Raw genomic sequence first — 22,276 nt, forward strand, 5'->3', positions numbered from 1 at the left:
TGCCTTCGGCTTGGGTCGTGGTTCCTGGGATCGAGCCCCGCATCGGGGCTCTCTGCTCAGCAGGGAGCCTGCTTCCTCCTCTCTCTCTGCCTGCCTCTCTGCCTGCTTGTGATCTCTGTCAAAAAAAAAAAAAAATCTTAAAAAAAAAAATTTTGCATCTCTTTTCCAAGAGTCATGAAAGAGGAAAAGTAGTAAGAGTCATGTTACATAATAGATCTTATTGGAAAAAAGCCAACTAAAGCACAATAGAATTTTTATTAACAGTACTCTCTCACTACTTTATACTTCTTGATACTTTGTTTCTATTAATACTAATAAATAGCACCACTGATTTGGCACTTATAAGCATATTCTGCCTCATCCTCCCCACTACTAGAGAGTTAAAATGATATTAACATTTTAGACTTTATACTTAGCATTTCCCAAGTTGACTTGACCTCTGACTCCTTTATGGGGAGCACGTCACAGGATTAGTGTTTCGTAGGATAACATTTGGGAAATGTAACCTAGTGAAAATTAACTTATATATTTAGTAATGGCTGCCAATTCCTTTAATAATATTGAACTGCTCTTTTAAAGTCTTTCCAAGCCCTAAACACATACACACACACACACACACACACACTCTCTCTCTCTCTCTCTCTCTCTCTCTCTCTGTAATGTTTAATGTTGGAAAACGAGAAAATGCAATAAGCCCCAACATGTCTTGGTAATCATACGCCTTGTGTACTCCTCTCTCATATTGAATCTAAGCTGTAGAAAGTGATGCTGGGCCAGTTCTGGGTCTAAATGTTAACAGAGCTTGTCAGCTTCCTCTTTGTGCTGTTTGGAGTCCTGAGTCCAACAAAAGAAGTCGATCTACCCTGATACAGGAAGTCTTGTGATGAGGGAAAGACCTTGAAGCTGTTTTGCTTCCTGCTCTAGCTCCCTAGTTCCTAAATCAGAGCCTGGCAGATCATCTGTGTAGAATGAATAAATGTGTGACTAATAGATTGCCACTAGAATTTGTCCCTGCTTGGCTCTAATCATACATTTCCTAGTTGGTATGATATCACTAGAGAGATGAAATGAAAATGGCTTGTTTTGTTTTGTTGGCAAGAAATTTTGATAGTGGTGATATTTTTGTTGACTGTTTTGGGAAATAAAGTTTCAAAATGAAAATTAAACCAAAGCTATACTGGAGAAGAAAATTTTTAAAAAAATTTTTATGGTAAAATACCTGTATCCTACAGTGGGGATACTGTAGGAAAATTTGGATCTTTCAGTATCTTAGTTATGTCTTAAGGCAATGATGGTAACTTTAGTACTGAACTTACCATTTATTTATTACATGTTCCTGTATTTACCTTCTCAAACTTATAATCTTATATATATATATATTTTTAAAGATTTTATTTATTTGTGAGAGAAAGCGCATGTGTGAGAGAAAGAGCGCAAGTGGGGGGGGGTGCAGAGGGAGAGGAGGAAGACTCCCCCATGAGCAGGGAGTGCAAAGTGGGGGCTTGATCCCAAGATTCCGAGATCATGACCTGAGCTCAAGGCAGATGCTTAACTGACCAAGACACCTAGACTTCTCTCTTCTATATGTTAAGAATGTGATTAAGTTTTCATTTTAATGTAATTAAATTGTTTTATTTTTTAGGTCCATTCAAAAGCTTGGTGAATTAAATATTGGAATGGATAGCCTTGGTAGTGAGGTGTCAGCGCTCAACCAGCAATGTAATGGGAGCAAAAGCAATGGATCTAATAATTCTTCTGTAACTAGTTTTGCTACACCACCCCAAGACTCCAGTCAGAGATTAACACATGATGCTTCAAATATTCACACAAGCACCCCACGTAATCCTGGATCAACGAATCACATACCTTTTCTTGAGGAATCACCTTGTGGAAACCAAATGTAAGTACTTTATTTTGTAACACCTGGAAATATTAACATCCTATTAATGTTTGGAAACCTAGGAAGTTGAACTTCTCTTTGGAGTCTTACAAATAAAAGTTTTTGGAGATCATTACATATCAAATATTTTTCTGGTATGTCTTTATTTATCTGTATTCTCTTCTATTGACTTCTGAATTTCTTAGTAGCTTTTGTTCTCCTATTTTTATTTTTGCTTTCTCACTACCACTAAGATGATTCTCTTTTTTTATAAGTCATTTTACTCAGAGATCTTACAGTTTTATCTTCTCCCTGATTTTCCTTTTTCTTGCCATTGGTACCTTTCAACAAATAATATTTTAATGCACGGACTTTGAGGGCACAAGGTGTTTTATAGCATGTTGGGGTGATTGCAGCAAGACCCTCTTGGGAGCTCTGACAGTTACAGCAGTTGAAGACATCTTGCATATTTGTGTTTTCACTAATCGGGGAAGATTTTTTATCTGGCTATCATTATTAAACAGTGTTAATTTATGCAATAGGAATAGTTAAGGAGTATTTTCTTCATCTATTTTTTTTTTTTAATTTTTAATCACCCCGTGCTCGTCCTTACAAGTGCACTCCTTAATCCACATCACCTATTTCACCCTTCCCCGTGCTACCCACCTCCTCTCTGGTAACCATCAGTTTGTTCCCTGTAGGTAAGAGTCTGTTTCTTGGTTTGTCTCTTTTTCCCCCCTTTGCTCATTTGTTTTGTTTCTTAAATTCCACATATAAGTTGCTTCATCTATTCTTTTCTTTTAAAAAAGATTTTATTTATTCATTTGTCAGAGAGAGCACAAGCAGGGGAGTCTCAGGCAGAGGGAGATACAGGCTCCCTGCTGAGCAAGGAGCCTGATTTGGGACTCTGATCCCAGGATCCTGGGATTGACCTGAGCTGAAGGCAGACGCTTAGCCAACTGAGCCACTCAGGTTTCAGTTGTACAATTTAGTGATTCAACACTTACATGCAACACCCAGGGCTCATCATAGTGAGTGCATTTCTCAGTCCCCTTCACCTATTTAACCCTTCCCCTACCTACTTCCTATCTGGTAACCATCAGTCTGTTCTCTGTAATTAGAGTTTGTTTCTTGGTTTGCCTCTTTCTTTTTTTCCCTTTTGCTCATTTGTTTCGTTTCTTAAATTCCACATATGAGTGAAATCATATGGTATTTGTCTTTCTCTGACTCATTAATTTCACTTAGCGTAATACTCTCTGGCTCCATCCAGTTGTTGCAAATGGCAAGATTTCATTCCTTTTTTTATGGCTAAATAATACTCCATTGTGTATATATACCACATTTTCTTTATCCATTCACCAATCAGTGGATGCCTGGGCTACTTCTGTAATTTGGCTATTGTAAGTAATGCTGCTGTAAACATATTATTTTATATGCATGTATCCCTTTGAATTAGTCTTTTTGTCGCCCTTAAATATCTAGTAGTGCAATTGCTGCATTGTAGGGTAGTTCTATTTTTAACTTCTTGAGGGATCTTCATACTGTTTTCCAGAATGGCTGTACCAGTTTACATTCCTACCAACAGTGCAAGAGGGTCCCCCTTTCCCCACATCCTTGGCAACACCTGTTATTTTTTGTGTTGTTGCTTTTAGCCACTGACAGATGTGAGGTGATATCTCATTGTAGTTTTGTTATATCACAAAGTCATAGTGATTAAAACAACATGGTACTGATACAAAAATAGATACATAGATCAATAGAACAGAATAGAGAACCGAGAAATAAACCCACTGTATAGTCAATCTTTGACAAAGCAGAAAAGAATAACCGATGGGAAAAGGTTAGTCTCTTAACAAATGGTGTTGGGAACATTGGACAGCAACATGCAAAAGAATAGAACTGGACCTGTCTCTTGTACCATACACAAAAATAAATTCAGAGTGGATTAAAGACCTAAATGTGAGATAAGAAACCACTAAAATCCTACAGGAGAACACAGGCAGCAACCTCTTTGATATCTGCTATAGCAGCCTCTTACTAGATAAGTCTCCTGAGGCAAGGGAAACAAAAGCAAAAATAAACCATTGGGGTTTCATCAAAATGAAAAGTTTTTGTACAGGGAAGGAAACAGTCAATGAAACTAAAAAGTAACCTTTGGAATTGGAGAAGATATTTGCAAATGATATATCTGATAAAGGGTTAGTTTCCAAAATATGTAAAGGACTTATAAAATTCAACACCCAAAAACAAATAATTCAATTAAAAATGAGCTTAAGACATATACATTTTCCCAAGGACATATAGATGGCCAACAGACACAGGAAGAAATGCTCTACATCACTTAATCATCAGGGAAATACAAACCAAATGCCTTTTTCTGTATATTTTCTTTTTAAGATTTTATTCATTTGAGGGGTGCCTGGATGGTTCAGATCGTTGGGCATCTGCCTTTGGCTCAGGTCATGATCTCTGGGTCCTGGGATGGAGCCCTGCATCTGGCTCACTGCTCAGCGGGGTGCCTGCTCCCTGTTTGTACTCTCTCTGTCTCTTTTTCTCTCTCAAATAAATAGATAAAAGCTTTAAAAAATATTTTTTATTTATTTGAGAGAGCGTGCTCACGCAGGTGTACAAGCAGGGAGAGGGACAGAGGAAGAAACAAGACTCCTCACTAAGCACAGAGCCTGTCTTGAAGCTTGATCCCAGGACCTTGAGATCATGACCCGATCCAAAGTCAGACACTTAACCAACTGAGCCACCCAGGCACCCCACCTTTTCTGTTTTAGTCTCTGGCTTTTGTCTAGGAGGCTTTCTTCAAGTATCTGGAAATATTTGACTATCTGTAAAGAGTGAGGCATAAAGAAAAAAAAAGCTGATTGGAAGGAAGGCTATGTATATAGATGGATCTGTCTACATGACAAAAAGTGAGTAAGGGGAAACATTGTTTTATTGAAGACTTTCAAATGTCACTTCCTGTTAATCTTTTGTCTTGGACCAGATAATTTTTCTAAAGAGCAATCCAAGTTCCTGCCTGGGGTGACATTTAAATACAGCATCCAGGATTCTAGAACTCAGCAGGGGAAAGTTTCATGACATCTCACTCTAAAATTTGTAGACTTTAACTTAATCTCCTTTCTGGAATGGCTTCTCACTTGCTCCTTACAACTGTGTTTGGTGTCACTCAGTCCCAGAGTCTCTTAATAAATGGCTTCAGAGAGTTACTTTGGGGTTAGTGCAGGTCATTTGCCCCCCCCCCCCAAATATATATATTTGAGGTTGAAAGATAAATATGATTTTTGTTTTATTCAGAGTAAACTTTGAATTTCTATTCACACAGCTCATCAGAACATTCAGTCATTAAGCCACCTCTTGGAGATTCTTCAGGGAATCTATCAAGGTCAAGAGGGGAAGAGGTAATGCTTTGGGGAAGGAGGTTTCATTATTATTTTTATATATACCTGCAGATATTGCTAAGGAGTTCTCAATTCATAGAAAACCGTTTTTAGAAATAATCATTATTGTTAATGATGTTATTTGTTGCAAGGTAGTTGAGCTTTCACTGGATAAATGAAAGCTTATAATGCTTATAATAGCAATCTTGGCTCATGAGTTGGGGCTGTGCACTACTCTCTGAAGACCCTATGGTTAATTTGTTTAGATATTATTGGTATTTCTTTTGGGCTTCTCATCAATGCAGCTGTTTTTTGCTTTGGAACCAGACATTCTTCCCTAAACTACTATACAGCTATCTTATTTTCTTTAGTTCAAACTTTAATCCCATAAACAAAGCCACTATTTCAGACGCTGATGGAACCAGACAGGTAACATAAATGAATAAAGTTGACTATTGTGATAAGCACATAAGAGTATTTGTCCCTTGCGCAAAGAAATATGCTTATCCAGTGTTTCCAGTTCTTTTGATTTTCAAGAAATTGTAAGAATGTAGATTTTTTATGTGAAATCTATTTTAAAAATAGCAACAAGTTTCTTAAAATATTTAAACACACTGAAGAAGAGCAAATAAAGTTAATTGATGGCTCTGCCACATCTGTTCTAAAGCAACCCTTAATAATGATTATTAGTGTCCTATAGGCCATTTAATCAGTTAGTCATTTACCTCTCTTTTTCTCTTACCTATCACTGCTGTTCATTTGGCAAATTTCTTACATGTGGGTTAATGGAAAATGTAGCATTTCTAACCAAATAAATTCAAATGAATAATAAAAGAACTCAATTCAATTACCTAAGAGAGACATCGTATGACCCACCAGGTTTTCCCCCTATTCCCCATGAGGATTTATTTATTGCATGAATAGATAAAATTTTGTGTAGGGAGAGGTATAATAAACTCTTTGTTGATATAGAGCTGAAGTGACTTGACATTCATACTTCCTGAAGGCAGGATTTGGTTAGGTCTATTGACTACACCCAGTCTAGAGGTCCCTGTTCCAGGTTAAGTCCCTTGTGGTCAGGGTAGCAAGGTAGTTACAAATGATATTAATAGCAAGAGCCATCAAAACTTTTATATAGAACTGCTTCAACTTGCCTTCCTCAGAAGAGGCCAGATAGGTTGACAATTTAAAATTAAAATGAGATTCAAATTTAGTGTTCTGATTAAAATCATTTTTATAATTTTAAAAGAGTATTTTACAATTTCAGTTTGAAATATTGAAGTATTCATTGCTGGAGATAATGGTTAAGTATCCCCCCCACCCCACCCAAGAGGAAGTGGATTGATTAATAGTCTTATACTTCCTACTTTTAGAAACACAAATGATACTCTGTTAATTTTATAAAAGTTATATACGTGGGCTATTTTTTCTTTTTTTTTTTAATATTTTATTTATTTATTTGACAGATCACAGGTAGGCAGAGAGGCAGACAGAGAGAGAGGGGGAAGCAGGCTTCCTGCCAAGCAGAGAGCCCGATGCGGGGCTCGATCCCAGGACCCTGGGATCATGACCTGAGCGGAAGGCAGAGGCTTAACCCACTGAGCCACCCAGGCACCCCTGGGCTATTTTTTCCTTGATAGTTAAAGATAACTCTATATGAGAATGCATAGTCTTATATTTTGTCATAGTAAGCAGAGAAAGCTTTGAATGTTTATGAGCTTTCTGAACTTAGTTCAGCAATGGGCAGCAAAAAGTAGAAAAATTTGGGTTAATTTGAATTTGCCATTTAAAAGAATATGTGATTATAGGTTGTTAACGTGAAGTGATAAAATGAATAATATAATTCAAATGAGTGTAAAATAGGCTAAAGATGAATTCTTTCAAATTCATTTTTTCCTAAGATGATTTTCATATTTATTCTTTCCGCAGGATGATAAATCAAAAAAGCAGTTTGTTTGTATTAATACCCTAGAAGACACACAAGCTGTTAGAGCAGTGGCTTTTCATCCAGGTGGTGGTTTATATGCTGTAGGTTCAAATTCCAAAACTCTGAGAGTATGTGCCTACCCAGAAGTAATTGATCCAAGGTAAGGATAGGTGGTTTGTACTATCATTCTTGCTTTAGTTTTTAATTTAGCTATATCGGTTCCTTTTTCAGAATTGCCATTCGGTAGCATTCAGTTTTAATTTCTTTTTCTTTTATTAAGTCTTTAAATTTTTATTTTCAATGCTTAAGAAATATACATAAGAATTATTGACTAATTTTATAAATTTTTGTCCGTTTTGATTAGGCCATGAATTATATATGCAACTAAAAAGAATCTTTTTTTTTTTTTTTTTTTTTTTAAAGATTTTATTTATTTATTTGACAGAGAGAGATCACAGTAGACAGAGAGGCAGGCAGAGAGAGAGAGAGGGAAGCAGGCTCCCTGCTGAGCAGAGAGCCCGATGTGGGACTCGATCCCAGGACCCCGAGATCATGACCTGAGCCGAAGGCAGCGGCTTAACCCACTGAGCCACCCAGGCGCCCCAATATGCAACTAAAAAGAATCTTGATTTGATCTATTTTCTAGATCAGTATTAAGCACCTTCTAGGTATTGGCAATTTTATCAGTCTTCTTTTTCTGTTTTTAATTATGGAACTTTTCAGACATATGCAAAAGTAAAGATTAGTACAGTGAAATAAAGTAATTGTCAAGATTTTTGTCACATTTGCTTCATCCGTTTTGTTTGTTTGCTAAAGTATTTTAAGGTATATCCGATATGTCGTTTCACCCTTTATGATGAATCTCCAAAAACATGTACATTTTCTTACATAGATTTGATGTTATCATATCTAATAAAATCTTTAGTATCCTAATATTAAGCTGTGTTTTAAAGTGTAGATAAGATGCTATTACTCCGGGTGGTTGGGTTATGGACATTGGGGTGGATATGTGCTATGGTGAGTGCTAGGAAGTGTGTAAGCCTGACGATTCACAGACCTGTACCCCTGGGGCTAATAATACATTATTTGTTAGTTAAAAAAAAATGATGTTATTATTCCACTAAGCCAGTGTTTGACTCCCATTAAAAGCCATACTCTTGAGGAGCCTGGTTATTCAGGACCTTCCACAACCATGCCTGCAGCTCCTCACCTGCTACAGTGTCCATCCCACTCAGTCTTCAGAATGCCCTGGGCTTCTCTCTGCTAGCCCCATAGGCTGTTTCCCATATTGCACACTGGGCTGGCACTTTCCCTACTATATATTATCTTCACTGGAGCTATTCTTCTGCCATAATCTTTTTCTGTAAAAATTCTTCTGTCCTTTAAGGCCTAGTACTTTTAACTGGACCAGAACACTTATATCTACCTTTCTGTATGTGGATAGTCATGACATCAACCCTTGCCAGATTTGAAACTCCAGAAAGAATTCTGCTTCCTTTATTTTTTTTCATTCCTTACCTTCCCTCAGCCTCAATCAATTGCTCCATATTATATGTTTAATGTTTTTTGAACTTCTTGAATTTGGAAGCATTAGTATTTTTTTTCATTCTTCTGTGTTTGAGTTAAAATCCATGAAAAATATGTGAAATGGAGACTTTAAAAAAAATAATCTTGTTTCCTGTGTGGTCTGAAATAAGAGTTAGGTTAGTCTAAGAATAGTTCATAATTTTACTTTTGGATTTTAAATCTGCTTTAAATTTATTTCTTCCAAGATTTTGAAAATTGTTACTGACATGTAGTCTAATACTTTTTTGCTCCCTCCCTCAAGAACAACAATAATATAGAACTTCATTTACTTCAGCAAGCAAGAAGTTGAAATGTCTTTCTATAATTTTCTTTTTAGTGCACATGACATCCCTAAGCAGCCAGTGGTACGTTTTAAAAGGAATAAACATCATAAAGGATCCATTTACTGTGTGGCCTGGAGTCCTTGTGGACAGTTATTAGCAACAGGATCAAATGACAAATATGTCAAAGTTCTGCCCTTCAATGCAGAGACTTGTAATGCAACAGGTAGGTCCCAAGTATGTAAGCAGTAGCTTACCAGTGTATTCTTAATGTTTTCCCAATGTTGTTGCTTTTATATATCTTTGTATTATTTTCAATATAATCTAAGAATAGCCTTAAGGAGAATTTTTTTATATTATAGTTGCTTAGTTGCCTTCATAAGACATGATTGATTATTTTTTTAGTAAGTTCTTATAGTTGTCTAATAATTAGAAAATTGTTGTTATCAGGGATGCCTGGGTGGCTCACTCAGTTAAGCATCTGCCTTCAGCTCAGGTTATGATCTCAGGGTCCTGGGATCCAGCCCTGTATCAGGTTCCTTGCTCACTGTAGAGTCTACTTCTTCTCTCCCTCTGCCACTCCCCCTGCATATGCTCTCTCTTTCAAATAAAATAAATAAAATCTTAAAAAAAATGTTATTAGAAAGGTAACTTTTAAATAACTACCAACAGTGCATTAATGAATATGTTAGAGTACCTGTCTTCTCTTTCATTTCCTTTGAGATGAAAGAGAAGATAACTATGTATAGCCCTATTTTAGGAATGATCATAATGGCTCAAGTCATGATCCCAGGGTCCTGCGATCGAGCCCTGCGTCGGCCTCTCTGCTCAGCAGGGAGCTTGCTTCCCCTCCTCTCTCTGCCTGCCTCTCTGCCTACTTGTGATTTCTGTCTGTCAAATAAACAAATAAAATCTTTTTTTTAAAAAAAAGGAATGATGGTTAACTGAATCAGTATTTTGATTTTTTTTTTGAAGATTTTATTTATTTATTTGAGAGATCACAAGTAGGCAGAGAGGCAGGCAGAGAGAGAGAGAGGAGGAAGCAGGCTTCCCACTGAGCAGAGAGCCTAATGAAGGGCTCGATCCCAGGACCGTGGGATCGTGACCTGAGCCGAAGGCAGAGGCTTTAACCCACTTAGCCACCCAGGTGCCCCGGTATTTTGATTTCTTAAAGTTCTTTGCTGGGGTGCATGGGTAATTCAGCTGGTAAAGTGTCTATCTTTGGCTCAGGTCATGATCCTGGGGTCCTGGGATCAAGCCCCGAGTAGGGCTCCCTGCCCAGCTGGGGAGCCTGCTTCTTTCCCCAGCTCATGCTCTCGCTTGCTCTATCAAGTCAATAAATAAAAAAATCTTAAAAAATAAAAACCCAGGGATGCCTGGGTGGCTCAGTTGATTGGGCCACTGCCTTTGGCTTGGGTCATGATCCCAAGGTCCTGGGATGGAGTCCCACATCGGACTCCTTGATCAGTGGGGAGCCTAGTTCTCTCTATGCCTCTGCCACTCTGCCTGCTTATGCTCTCTCTCTCTCTCTCTCTCTGACAAATAAATAAATAAATAAAATATTTTTTAAAAAAAACAATCAGAAAAACACTTCAAATTCTTTGCTCAGTAAAGTGAAATTGATTATAGTATTAATCCCTAAATGAAACTATAAGCCACACCTCTCTACAGTTATTCTTGCTTAGTTTTGAGACAGTTTAGCAATCTCAAATTATCATAGTAAGTTGAGCAGCATCTTTTTTTTTAATTCTTATTGTTGTTTCAGGACCGGATCTGGAATTTAGTATGCATGATGGGACAATTAGAGACTTGGCATTTATGGAAGGCCCAGAAAGTGGTGGAGCTATTTTGATAAGTGCTGGAGCAGGGGATTGTAACATTTATACAACTGATTGTCAAAGAGGACAGGGCCTGCATGCTCTGAGTGGACATACCGGTATGTGATAGTCTTAGATACTACTTTTCTTTTTGTTCAACCTGTGCTTTTTCCCCCTCTGCATTTTCATTAATGGGGTATATTTTATCAAAAGGGACTTCTTCAAGACAGGAAATTTTTATTTTAAAAATTTATATTGGAAACTTTGGATAACAACACAGTAATGATAAATAACATTTCCCCTGGTGTGTTAAATCCTTTGCTTATACAGATAATTCCTTAACTTAATTCTCACAGCACCCTTGTAAGTCACGAAGTTTTATCTCAATCTTACACATGAAATAAACAAAACTTGAAAAGGCAAGATTTGACCAGTATCTTACAACTAAACATAGCAGGACTGAGATATGACCTCAGGTCTGTCTCTTGCAAAGCCAGTATTCTAACCCCACAGTCCTTTGCTTTGCCATAATTTGCTGTAATTTCAGATGATAAAATTTTTTCAGTACTAATTATTATATCCTGAAATCCTGAAACACAAAACAGATTGCTTAGTATGGTTTTCATGTTGTGCATTTTATTGGATTTTGGTTTTTTGAAAATTGCCAAAATAGGGTCCCCTGGGTGGCTTAGTCGGTTAACTGTCTGCCTTCGGCTCAGGTCATGATCTCAGGGTCCTGGAATCTAGCCCCACATTGGGCACTCTGCACAGCAGGGAATCTGCTTCTCTATCTCACTCTCCTTCTCACAAATAAATAAATAAAATCTTAAAAAAAGAAAGAAAAGAAAATTGCCAATATATTTGATACATGTGGAAAATCTCTACCTGCCAGTATATTTGATTAACCAGATCATCCCATGTCCAATAATGAGTACCTACCTTTGAATGTATTAAGGGAAAGTACTGTTTGTTCTACAGTAATAACTGAGTATATGATCTTTTATAGGCCATATTTTAGCACTTTATACCTGGAGTGGCTGGATGATTGCATCTGGTTCCCAAGATAAGACTGTTAGGTTTTGGGATCTTCGGGTACCAAGCTGTGTTCGTGTTGTTGGCACAACATTCCATGGAACTGGTAGGTTTTTCTGGAATTTAAATGAATTTATATGAGAAAGAAACTTTGTAAATTGCACTTACCTACTTCCTCTCCCCTGTAACACATATGTTAAAAAAAACAGAAACAAATAGATACTTGATATTTTATTGATTACCTTAAATTCTTTCAAAATATATTCATGTCTTACTTTCTTTGTAAAAATAAAATTCAGTTTAGGAAACTTGAAGCCCCGGAGATTAAGTACTATTCCCCACTTATTATGTTAGCAGGGCTATTTTATTTTATTCTTTTTTTCCTTTTTTTTATTATTATGTTCAGTCAGTCAACACATAGTACCTCATTAGTTTTTGATGTAGTGTTCAATGATTCATTAGTTGGCGTATAACACCCAGTGCTCATCATAACATGTTAGAAGGGCTATTTTAGGATTCAGACCTTTAAAGAAATTTTTTTAATACATACACAGTGCAGAAATTGAAATTAAACAAACCATTTTCTTCCAGTCCTGTTCCTTGGTGTCTTTCCCTAAGGGACCAGTTTCTTATTTATTTTTCTATACATAATCTGTAAGTATATAACCAAGAAGTTTGTATATTTCATAATCTTCTGTCTTCTTTGAACATGTGTATACATGCACACAGAAATGGTAGCATATAATAATACATGCCTCACATTTTAAACTTAATATACTTTGGATTGTTCCATGTGAACTGACAGTACTGCTCTTTGTGTTGTATCATCTTTTAAAACACTGGTATTTAAGAGTGATGCAGCATCCTGCCCTTGTCTTTATTTTAGAATCCCTTTTCTTTCGTTGTAGGTTTTTTTTTTTTTATTGTAGTTTTTAATAGCAATTCTATGGCACTATTCCAGGTGAAAATGCCTGCCTTTTATTCTTACTTTTTTGGTGATGTTTTTGTTTTATTTTAATGCTTTGCCTATTCTCTTGACTTCCATAGACCTTTTTTTAAAATCAGGAATATTTTACTTACTATTTTAAGAATGCTTAATTTATGACTAGAGGTGCCATTAAATTACCGGCCACATGTTAATATGCAACTCACTGGGAACTGGTGTCAATGCAGTGAATATTGCTGAGTGTGTTTCACTTGAGGCTCACTCAACGCTCTGGGTTTCTTTTTCTGGTTTTTTAAGTTTTTATTGTAATTCCAGTTAGGTAACATGCAGTGTTATATCAGTTTCAGATGTACAGTTTAGTGATTCAATACTTAACATACATCATCCAGTGTTCATCACAAGTGCACTCCTAATCCCCATCACGCATCTCACTCATCCCTCTACCCACCTCCCCTCTGGTAACCATCACTTTGTTCTCTAATTAAGAGTCTGCTTCTTGATTTGTCTCTTTTTCTTTTGTTCTCCTATGCTCATTTTGTTTCTTAAATTCCACATATGAATGGAAATCATGTGGTATTTGTCTTTTTCTGACGTATTTCACTTAGCATTATGCCTTCTAGCTCCATCCATGTCATTGTAAGTGGTAAGATTTCATTCATTTTATGGCTGAATAATATTCCATTGTGTGTGTGTGTGTGTGTGTGTGTGTATCCATTCATCAATCGATAGACACCTTACATAACTGGAAGTCCAAAGGACTACTTCTATAATTTGTCTATTGTAAATAATGCTGCTATAAATATATCATTTTATATGAATGTTTTCTTTGATTGTTTTTGCATTCTTTAGGTAAATACCTAGTAGTGCAATTGCTGTGTTGTAGGGTAGTTCTGTCTTTAACTTTTTGAAGAACCTTCATACTGTTGTTTCTTGTGTTGTTGCTTTTAGCCATTCTGACAGCTACAAGGTGATACCTCATTATTTACATTTCCCTGGTGATAATTGATGATGAACAGCTTTCTGTGTGTCTGTTGGCCATGTGTATGACTTAATTGGAGAAACTGTTCATGTCTTTGTCTATTTTTAATTGGATTATTTGGTGTTGAGTTGTATAAGTGCTTTATAGATTTTGGATACTAACCCTTTATCAGATACATCATTTGCAAATGTCTTCTCCCATCCTGTGTGTTGCCTTTTAGTTCTGTTGATTGTTTTCTTTGCTGTGCAGATGTTTTTTTATTTTGATGTAGTCCCAGTAGTTTATTTTTGCTTTTGTTTCCCTTGCTTCAGAACACATCTGGAGAAACCTGCTTTGGCCCAATGTCAAAGAAGTTACTGCCTGTGTTCTCTTCTAGTATTTTTATGGTTTGTGGTCTCGCATTTAGGTCTTTAATCCATTTTGAATTTATTTTTGTGTGTGGTCTAAGAAACTGATTTAGTTTCTTTCTTTTGCATGTTGCTGTCCGGTTTACCCAACACCATTTGTTGAGGAGACGCTCTTTTTCCCACTGGATAGTCTTTCCTGCTATGTCAAAGATTAATTGACCATATAGTTGTGGGTTCATTTCTGGGTTTTCTTTTCTCTTCAACTATGTGCCTTTTTTTAAAATGCCAATACCATATTTTTTTTGATGATGACAGCTTTGTAATATAATCTGTTTTTTTAAAAAAGATTTTATTTATTTATTTGATAGAGTTCACAAGTAGGCAGAGAGGCAGGCAGAGAGAGAGAGGGGGAAGCAGGTCCCCACTGAGCAGAGAGCCTGATGTGGGGCTCAATCCCAGGACCCTGAGATCATGACCTGAGCCACCCAGGGGCCCCAGCTTTGTAATATCATCTAAAGCCCAGAATCGTGATGCCTCCAGCTTTGCTTGTCTTTTTCAAGATTGCTTTGGTTATTCAAGGTCTTTTGTGGTCCCATACAAATTTTAGAATTGTTTGTTTTAAATCTTAAAAAAAAAAAGAGGGGGTAGCACCTGGGTGGCTCAGTGGGTTAAGCCTCTGCCTTTGGCTCAGGTCATGATCTCAGGGTCCTGGGATCGAGCCCCACATCTGGCTGTCTGCTCTGTGGGGAGCCTCCCCCCCCCCCACCGCCTACTTGTGATCTCTCTGTCAAATAAATAAATAAATAAAATATCAAAAAAAAAAAAAGAATTGTTTGTTTTAGTTCTGTGAAAAATGCTGTGGGTATTTTGATGGTGATTGCATTAAATGTGTAGGTTGCTCTGGGTAGTATAGACATTTTAACAATATTCTTTCAATACATGGACATGGAAAGTCTTTCCATTTCTTTGTGTCATCTTCAGTGTCTTTCATCAGTGTTTTATAGTTTTCAGAGCACATATCTTTCACCTCTTTGGTTAGGTTTATTCCTAGGTATCTTACTATTTTGGGGGCAATTGTAAGTGGGATTGTTTTCTTAATTTCTGTTTCTGCTGTTTCATTATTGGTGTATACAAATGCAAAAGATTTCTGTACATTTTGTATCCTATGACTTTACTCTGTTTATTCTAGCAGTTTTTCAGTCTTTGAGGTTCTTTCTCTCTCTATATATAAATATATGTATGTGTGTATATGCAGATAGTGAAAGTTTTACATCTTCATTAACAATTTGAATGCCTTTTATTTCTTTTTGTTGTCTGATTGCTGTAGCTAGGACTTTTAGTACTATGTTGAATAAAAGTGGTAAGAGTGGACATCCTTGTCTTGTTCCTGACTTTAGGGAAAATGCTCTCAGTTTTTCACCATTAAGGATGATGTTAGCTCTAGATTTTTCATAAATGGCCCTTGTTATGTTGAGGTATGTTCCTTCAAAACCTACTTTGTTGAGGGTTTTTATTATGAATGGATGTTGTACTTAGTCAAATGCTTTTTCTGTGTCCACTGAAATGATCATATGGTTCTTATCCCTTTTCTTATTGATGTGCTGTATCATGTTGAATGATGTGAGAATACTGAACCACCCTTGCAACCCAGGAATAAATCCCACTTGATTTTTTTCTTGAGAAGTCTGACTAGAGGTTATTTAATTTATTAATTTTTTTTCAAAGAACCAGCTCCTAGTTTCATTGATCTGTTCTATTGTTTTGTAAGTTTCTACATGGACCTTTTTCTGTACTTTGATTCAAACCAGATTCAATTTGTTCTAAAAACTTGATTCTGGAATATATACACATGTATAATTATATTTTTATATATGAATATGTTATCATTGATTTGTTAAAGTTTAGTTTGCATTGTCACCAAAGTTAATGTATAACATGGTTTAAAGAACCAAGCAGTTCAGTAAGGCTGATTAAAAAAAACATTGCCCTGAGAATTGTCCCCTGTCCTCCAGCCACTGCCTCATTTTCCATTTCTCCAAGACATCCATTTTTAAGTTTTGTAATAGTTGTTTTTTCATATTTCTTTTTTTTTTATTTTAAAGATTTTATTTATTTATTTGACACAGAGGGACACAGCAAGAGAAGGAACACAGCAGAGGCAGTGGGAGAGGGAGAAGCAGGCTCCCCATGGAGCAGGGAGACCTAGGTGGGGCTCAATTCCAGGACCCTGGGATCATGACCTGAGCCAAAAGCAGACGCTTAACGACTGAGCCACCTGGCACCCTTCATATTCCTTTTTAAAAAACTTTTATTTGTTGAGTAATCTCTACACCCAGCATGGGGTGTAGGGACCCCGAGATTAAGAGTCACATGCTCCACCAACTAAGCCAGCCAGGTGCCCCTTATTTTCATATTTCTAAATAACGTGCCTCCAATTACAGTTTTTTTTTTAGGATTATTTATTCTCTTACCACTGTAAAATATGAAGATTTTTTTATATCCCTTTCCAATTCACTTTTCCTCATCCCCTCACATGCTTCTGTCTCCCGTCCTTTCAATATAGTTGTACCATTTTTGGTTAGATCAGTATTCATTCCTTACATTGTTTTAGCACTTACCTTTTCTTTCATATCTTCTTGTTTTTCTTGGTGTTAATAATTGGGGTTGTTTTTTTTTTTGTTTGTTTGTTTGTTTGCTTAGTTTCTATACCCTTATCACTGACTTACCTCCAAACTCTCCCTAGTTGTCTAAATTATTTTCAGCCCATTTTCTCTCCTTTTCAGAGACTTAAACTTTTTGGTCATCTCCTTTCTCTGGCAGCATTGTCTCTCTCTCTCTACTGTATCTGCCCTTCTTTTCTTCTCTACCATAGATATACAAAAATGTCCTAGAATTGGAAATGCCCTAAAGTTCCTCTTTCAACCTCCTTATCCCCTTCACATCTCTTACCTTAATTTCTTGCTCTCTTTCTTACCCAGAGGTCTCAGAAGTCCTATTACATATGCTGTTTCTATTTTCTCATCCTTAGTCCTCAACCTATTCCAATCTATCTCCTACTACATCTACTCCAACAAAAGCTACCTTTTGGGGGGTACCTGGGTGGCTCAGTCAGTTAAGCGTCTGCCTTTGGCTCAGGTCATGGTTTCAGGGTCCTGGGATCAAGTCCCACATCAGGCTCCCTGCTCGGCAGGGAATCTGCTTCTCCCTGTCCCTCTGCCTGATGCTCTGCTTACTTATGTTCTCTGTTTCTCTGTCAAATAAATAAATAAAATCTTAAAAAAAAAAAAGCTACCTTTTTTCAAGGTCACCAATAATTTCATGCTGTCAAATCACCTTTAAATCCTTATTTTACTTCAGCTCTCAGTGACATGCAATAGTTGATTCCCTCCTCTTTTCTTTTGGGCTTTTCACTCTCCTTTTACCTTCCTGTATAACTCCTTTGTTGGTTCTTCCTCCTCTGCTCAATCTCTAAATTTTGGTATTCCCTAGGACTCAGGACTTCTGTCTTCTTCCTTTCTCTCCATGAGTGTTTCTATTCTTCCAGCTTTAAGTATAATTCCTATACTGACCTTAAATCTTTATCTCTAGCCCAAACCTATTCTAGATGCCAGGCTCATATTTCTAATCCACCTACTTGACATGTCCTTTTGGATATCTTAAAGGATATGTCAAACTTAACATGTCTTAAACTACTGAGTCATGACTTCTCAAACAAACTGCCCCAGACCTCCTCACCTAAGTGCTACTACCACCCATTGTTCATGCCGGAGAGTCTCCCTGGATCCGTCTTTCTCTCCTTTCCTCCAATAACCAATTCATAAACAAAATGTGTTGTTTTAGCCTCCAGAATTTATCTTAAATCCCTCTACTACTTTCCATTTGTACTGCCGCCACTCTTGGATAAACCACCACCACTGCAGCTAAACCACTGCAGAGCTTCCTTACTGTCTCTGCATTCCCACTTTTCCCCCTTCAGTCCACAGTCTGCACAACAGCCAGAGCCCACCATACCTTGCTCACAGTACTTCAGTGCCTTTTGATTGCTCCTAGCTTAGAGTGCAGACTCTTTACCATGTCCAGAGCAGTGTTCTTCAATTTTATTTTCATTATTGCTCCCCTCCATGCAAGGAGAAAAACGAAATTAAAATTTTTCCTAACCAGAGAAATTAAATACTAGGAATAAGATTTTATTGGGTGGGGTTAAGCTTTGGAAGGCTACAAGTTTTTGTTAATGTTTAAGATTTTTTCATCCTCTGAGAACCATTTTGCAACCCCCTGGGTGGACATTATTGCCCCCATTAAAAATGCACCGTCTAGATTTAGGGCTGCAGCAAGTGGACTCAGCACTTATTTTCATTTAGTTTCCACTGACAGTTACTGGTGTGTTGCTTAGATACATTTCCTACACTGTGTCCTAAAACACATTTTGTTATTTAATTTCTTGTTCCCCTAACTAGACTGTAAACTTGTTGTGGGAGTTTTCTGACACTTAAAAAGTGGCTCACCTATTGCACTATTGCACTATAAGTAACGGCATCCCAGGGGGTTCTCCCAAGTGACCAAAAAAAACAAACTTTTTCATTCTCATAGGATCTTGCTTCATACTTTGTCTCTAAAAAGTATATAAGTGTTTATTGGTTGAATGTTAATTTGGATTTTTCTTTCGCAGTTTTGATAAGCTACATTAAATTGTTAGTGTATGGTTCAGTGAACATAATTAGCTGTTGTAGTTGAGCTGTATTGATTTTTCCATATGAAACTTTTATTCTTTCTTTTATACAGGCAGTGCAGTGGCATCTGTAGCTGTAGATCCCAGTGGCCGTCTCTTAGCCACAGGACAAGAAGATTCTAGCTGCATGTTGTATGACATAAGAGGAGGAAGAATGGTACAAAGTTATCACCCTCATTCCAGTGATGTTCGCTCTGTTCGATTCTCTCCTGGAGCTCACTACTTGCTAACAGGATCCTATGATATGAAAATAAAGGTGACAGACCTACAAGGTGAGGGAGATTGACCTCTTTTCTTGTTTGTAGTCTCTCCTATTCTATTTGGGATCTCGACTTTTTAAAAAAAATTCACATATAACTTACTTACTTACTTACTTACTTACTTATTTATTTATTTATTTGTCTGTCTGTCTGTCAGTCAGTCAGTCAGTCAGAGAGGTAGAGAGAGAGAGTGAGCGAGCACGCACAAGCAGGTAGAGGCAGAGAGAGAAGCAGGCTCCCTGCCCAGCAAGGAGCACGATGCAGGACTCAATCCCAGGACCCTGGGATCATGACCTGAGCCGAAGACAGCGGCTTAACCAACTGAGCCACCCAGGCATCCCAACATATAACTTTTTTAAAATTTATTTTCTAAATTCCAGTATAATTAGTGTACATGTTATATTGGTTTCAGGTATACAACATAGTGATTCAACAATTGTATACATCACCTAGTAGTCATCAAGATAATTGTATTCTTGGGGCGCCTAGATGGCTCAGTGGTTAAAGCCTCTGCCTTCGGCTCAGGTCATGATCCCAGGGTCCTGGGATCGAGCCCCCATCGACACCTGCATCGAGTCCCGCATCGAGTCCCACATCAGGCTCTCTGTTCAGCAGGGAGCCTGCTTCCTTCTCTCTCTCTGCCTGCCTTTCTGCCTACTTGTGATCTCTGTCTGTCAAATAAATAAATAAAATCTTTAAAAAAATAAAAAAAGATAGTTGTATTCTTAATCCCCTTCACCTGTTTCACCCATCCCCCCACCTACTTCCCCTCTGGTAACCTGTTTGTTCTCTGTAGTTAAGAGTCTGGTTTTTTGGTTTGTCTCTTTTTTTCTTTGTTTAGTTTCTTAAATTTCACTTATGAGTGAAATCATATGGTATATGTCTTTCTCTGACTGATTTATTTCACTTAGCATTATACCCTCCAACCATCTTGGATGGATGCAAATGGCAAGATTTCATTCTTTTTTATGGCTAATATTCCATCATGTATATTTGTTAATATTTCATTATTTGTGTGTGTGTGTGTGTATACCACATCTTATTTATCTGTTCATCTACTGATGGATATTTGGATTGCTTCCATATCATGGCTATTGTAAATAATGCTACAATAAACATAAGGGTTCATGTATCTTTTTGAATTAGTGTTTTTGAATTCTTTGGGTAAATACCCAGTAATGGAATTACTAGATCATATGGTAATCCTATTTTTAATTTTTTGATGAACCTCCATTCTGTTTTCCACAGTGGCTATACCAGTTTGCATTCCTAGCAACAGTGCACGAGGGTTCCTTTCCTTTTTCTACAGATCTTCACCAACACCTTTTTTATCTTGTGTTTTTTATTTACCATTATGATAGGTGTGAGGTGATATCTCATTGTAGTTTTGATTTGCATTTCCCTGACAGTTAGTGATGTTGAGTGTCTTTTCATGTGTCTGTTGGCTATCTGGATGTCTGTTCATGTCATCTGCCCATTTTTAATTGGCTTGTTTGGCTTTTTGGTGTTCAGTTGTGTATATTTTTTATGTGTTTTGGATAGTAATCCTTTACCAGGTATGTTATTTGCAAGTATCTTCTCCCATTGCATAGGTTGTCTTTTTGTTTGTTGATTGTTTCCTTTCCTGTGCAAAAGCTTTTTATTTTGATGTAGTCCAGTAGTTTATGTTTGTTTCCTTTGCCTTAGAAGACATATCTAAAAAAAATATGGCTACTACCAGTATGAGAAAAATTACTGCCTGTGCTGTCTTCTTGGATTTTTATGGATATTTAGATCTTTTTGTTATTGTTGTTAAGCTGGTATAATCAACCTTGTAACATTTTCAAATTTTAGTTTTTTAGTACTTACTGAACAAATTACTGGTACTGTGTTGGTGTGAATTGTAGCAAATTATTAAATCAAGTAAATAGTCTTATTTTATTAAGTAATTTTAAAATATTTGAGGGGTGCTGGGTGGCTCAGTGGGTTAAAACTTCTGCCTTCAGCTCATGTCATGATCCCGAGGTCCTGGGATGGAGCCCTGCATCGGGCTCTCTGCTCAGTGGGAAGCCTGCTTCCTCCTCTCTCTGTCTACTTGTGATCTCTGTCAAATAAATAAATAAATAATCTTTAAATAAAATAAAATATTTGAAAGAATAAACATTTACTACACTAAATCATTTTGAGTTCAGTGATGACAGATGTTAAAATATGCTTTATGTTCTCCTATTTGCTTCTACTTTAAAAAACTTATTGTAAAATGGCCAAAAAACATACAAAAAGATGATCAATATCATTAATTATTGGAGAAATGGTTACTATAAAAAACAATAAGAATAACAATATAAAGTAGTAAGTGTAGATAAGAATATGGAGAAATTAAGTCCTGTGTGCATGGTTGGTGAGAATGTAAAGTGATGCAGCTACTATGAAAAACAGTATGGTGGTTCCTCAAAAAACTAAAAATAGAAATACCATACAAGCCAGCAATTCCACTTCTAGATATATATCCAAAAGAATTGAAAGCAAGGTCTCAAAGAGATATTTGTGTATCCTTGTTCATAGTGGCATTATTTATAATAGCCAAAAGATGGAAGCAACCCAAATAAACATTGACAGGTGAATAAACAAAACATGGTAGACAGTGGAATATTATTTAACCATAAACATGCAGATGGTGGAATATTATTTAACCTTAAAAAAGAAGGAAATTCTGATACATGCTACAACATAGATGAACCCTGAGAACAGTATGCTGAGACAAATACTATACAATTTCACTTACATGAGGTATCTATAATAGTCAAACTCACAGAAACAGAAAGTAGAATGATGATTGTTAGGGGCTGGGGAGAGGGGAAATTAGGGAGATTTCAGGTATGAAAAAGGTCTGGAGGTTGGTCGCACAACGATGTAAATATACATAACACTACTGAACTATATACTTAAAAGTAATTAAGATGACAAGTTTTATGTTATGTGTTTTTAACTGCAATTAAAATTAATGGGAATGTAATCATAATGCATTATGTGGTTCAGCTGTGGACAGTGTGTATATACATATTCATAATGTAGCACTCACTAGACAAAAATTATGATGTAACTATATTCGCTAGATGGAGGAAGTTTAGAGTGGGGGAGGATG

The 22,276-nt window shown here is 36.8% G+C and overlaps 1 protein-coding gene across 6 annotated transcripts in view; it reads left to right on the forward strand.

The window, feature by feature from the left end:
• The window catches only part of WDR47 (WD repeat domain 47), a 67,088-nt gene that overhangs the window by 41,897 nt on the left and 2,915 nt on the right, over nucleotides 1-22,276 (forward strand). For all 6 annotated transcript variants that reach the window (XM_080803012.1, XM_080803009.1, XM_080803008.1 and 3 more), the window contains 7 exons: nucleotides 1,643-1,900; nucleotides 5,214-5,289; nucleotides 7,198-7,355; nucleotides 9,099-9,268; nucleotides 10,808-10,978; nucleotides 11,866-11,997; nucleotides 18,946-19,164. In XM_080803012.1, the coding sequence (XP_080659138.1) occupies nucleotides 1,643-1,900; nucleotides 5,214-5,289; nucleotides 7,198-7,355; nucleotides 9,099-9,268; nucleotides 10,808-10,978; nucleotides 11,866-11,997; nucleotides 18,946-19,164 (1,184 nt within the window). The remainder of the gene's footprint in view (nucleotides 1-1,642; nucleotides 1,901-5,213; nucleotides 5,290-7,197; nucleotides 7,356-9,098; nucleotides 9,269-10,807; nucleotides 10,979-11,865; nucleotides 11,998-18,945; nucleotides 19,165-22,276) is intronic.

The sequence above is a fragment of the Martes martes genome (genome assembly GCF_963455335.1).
Source record: "Martes martes genome assembly, chromosome: 4".
Taxonomy (NCBI): Eukaryota; Metazoa; Chordata; class Mammalia; order Carnivora; family Mustelidae; genus Martes; species Martes martes.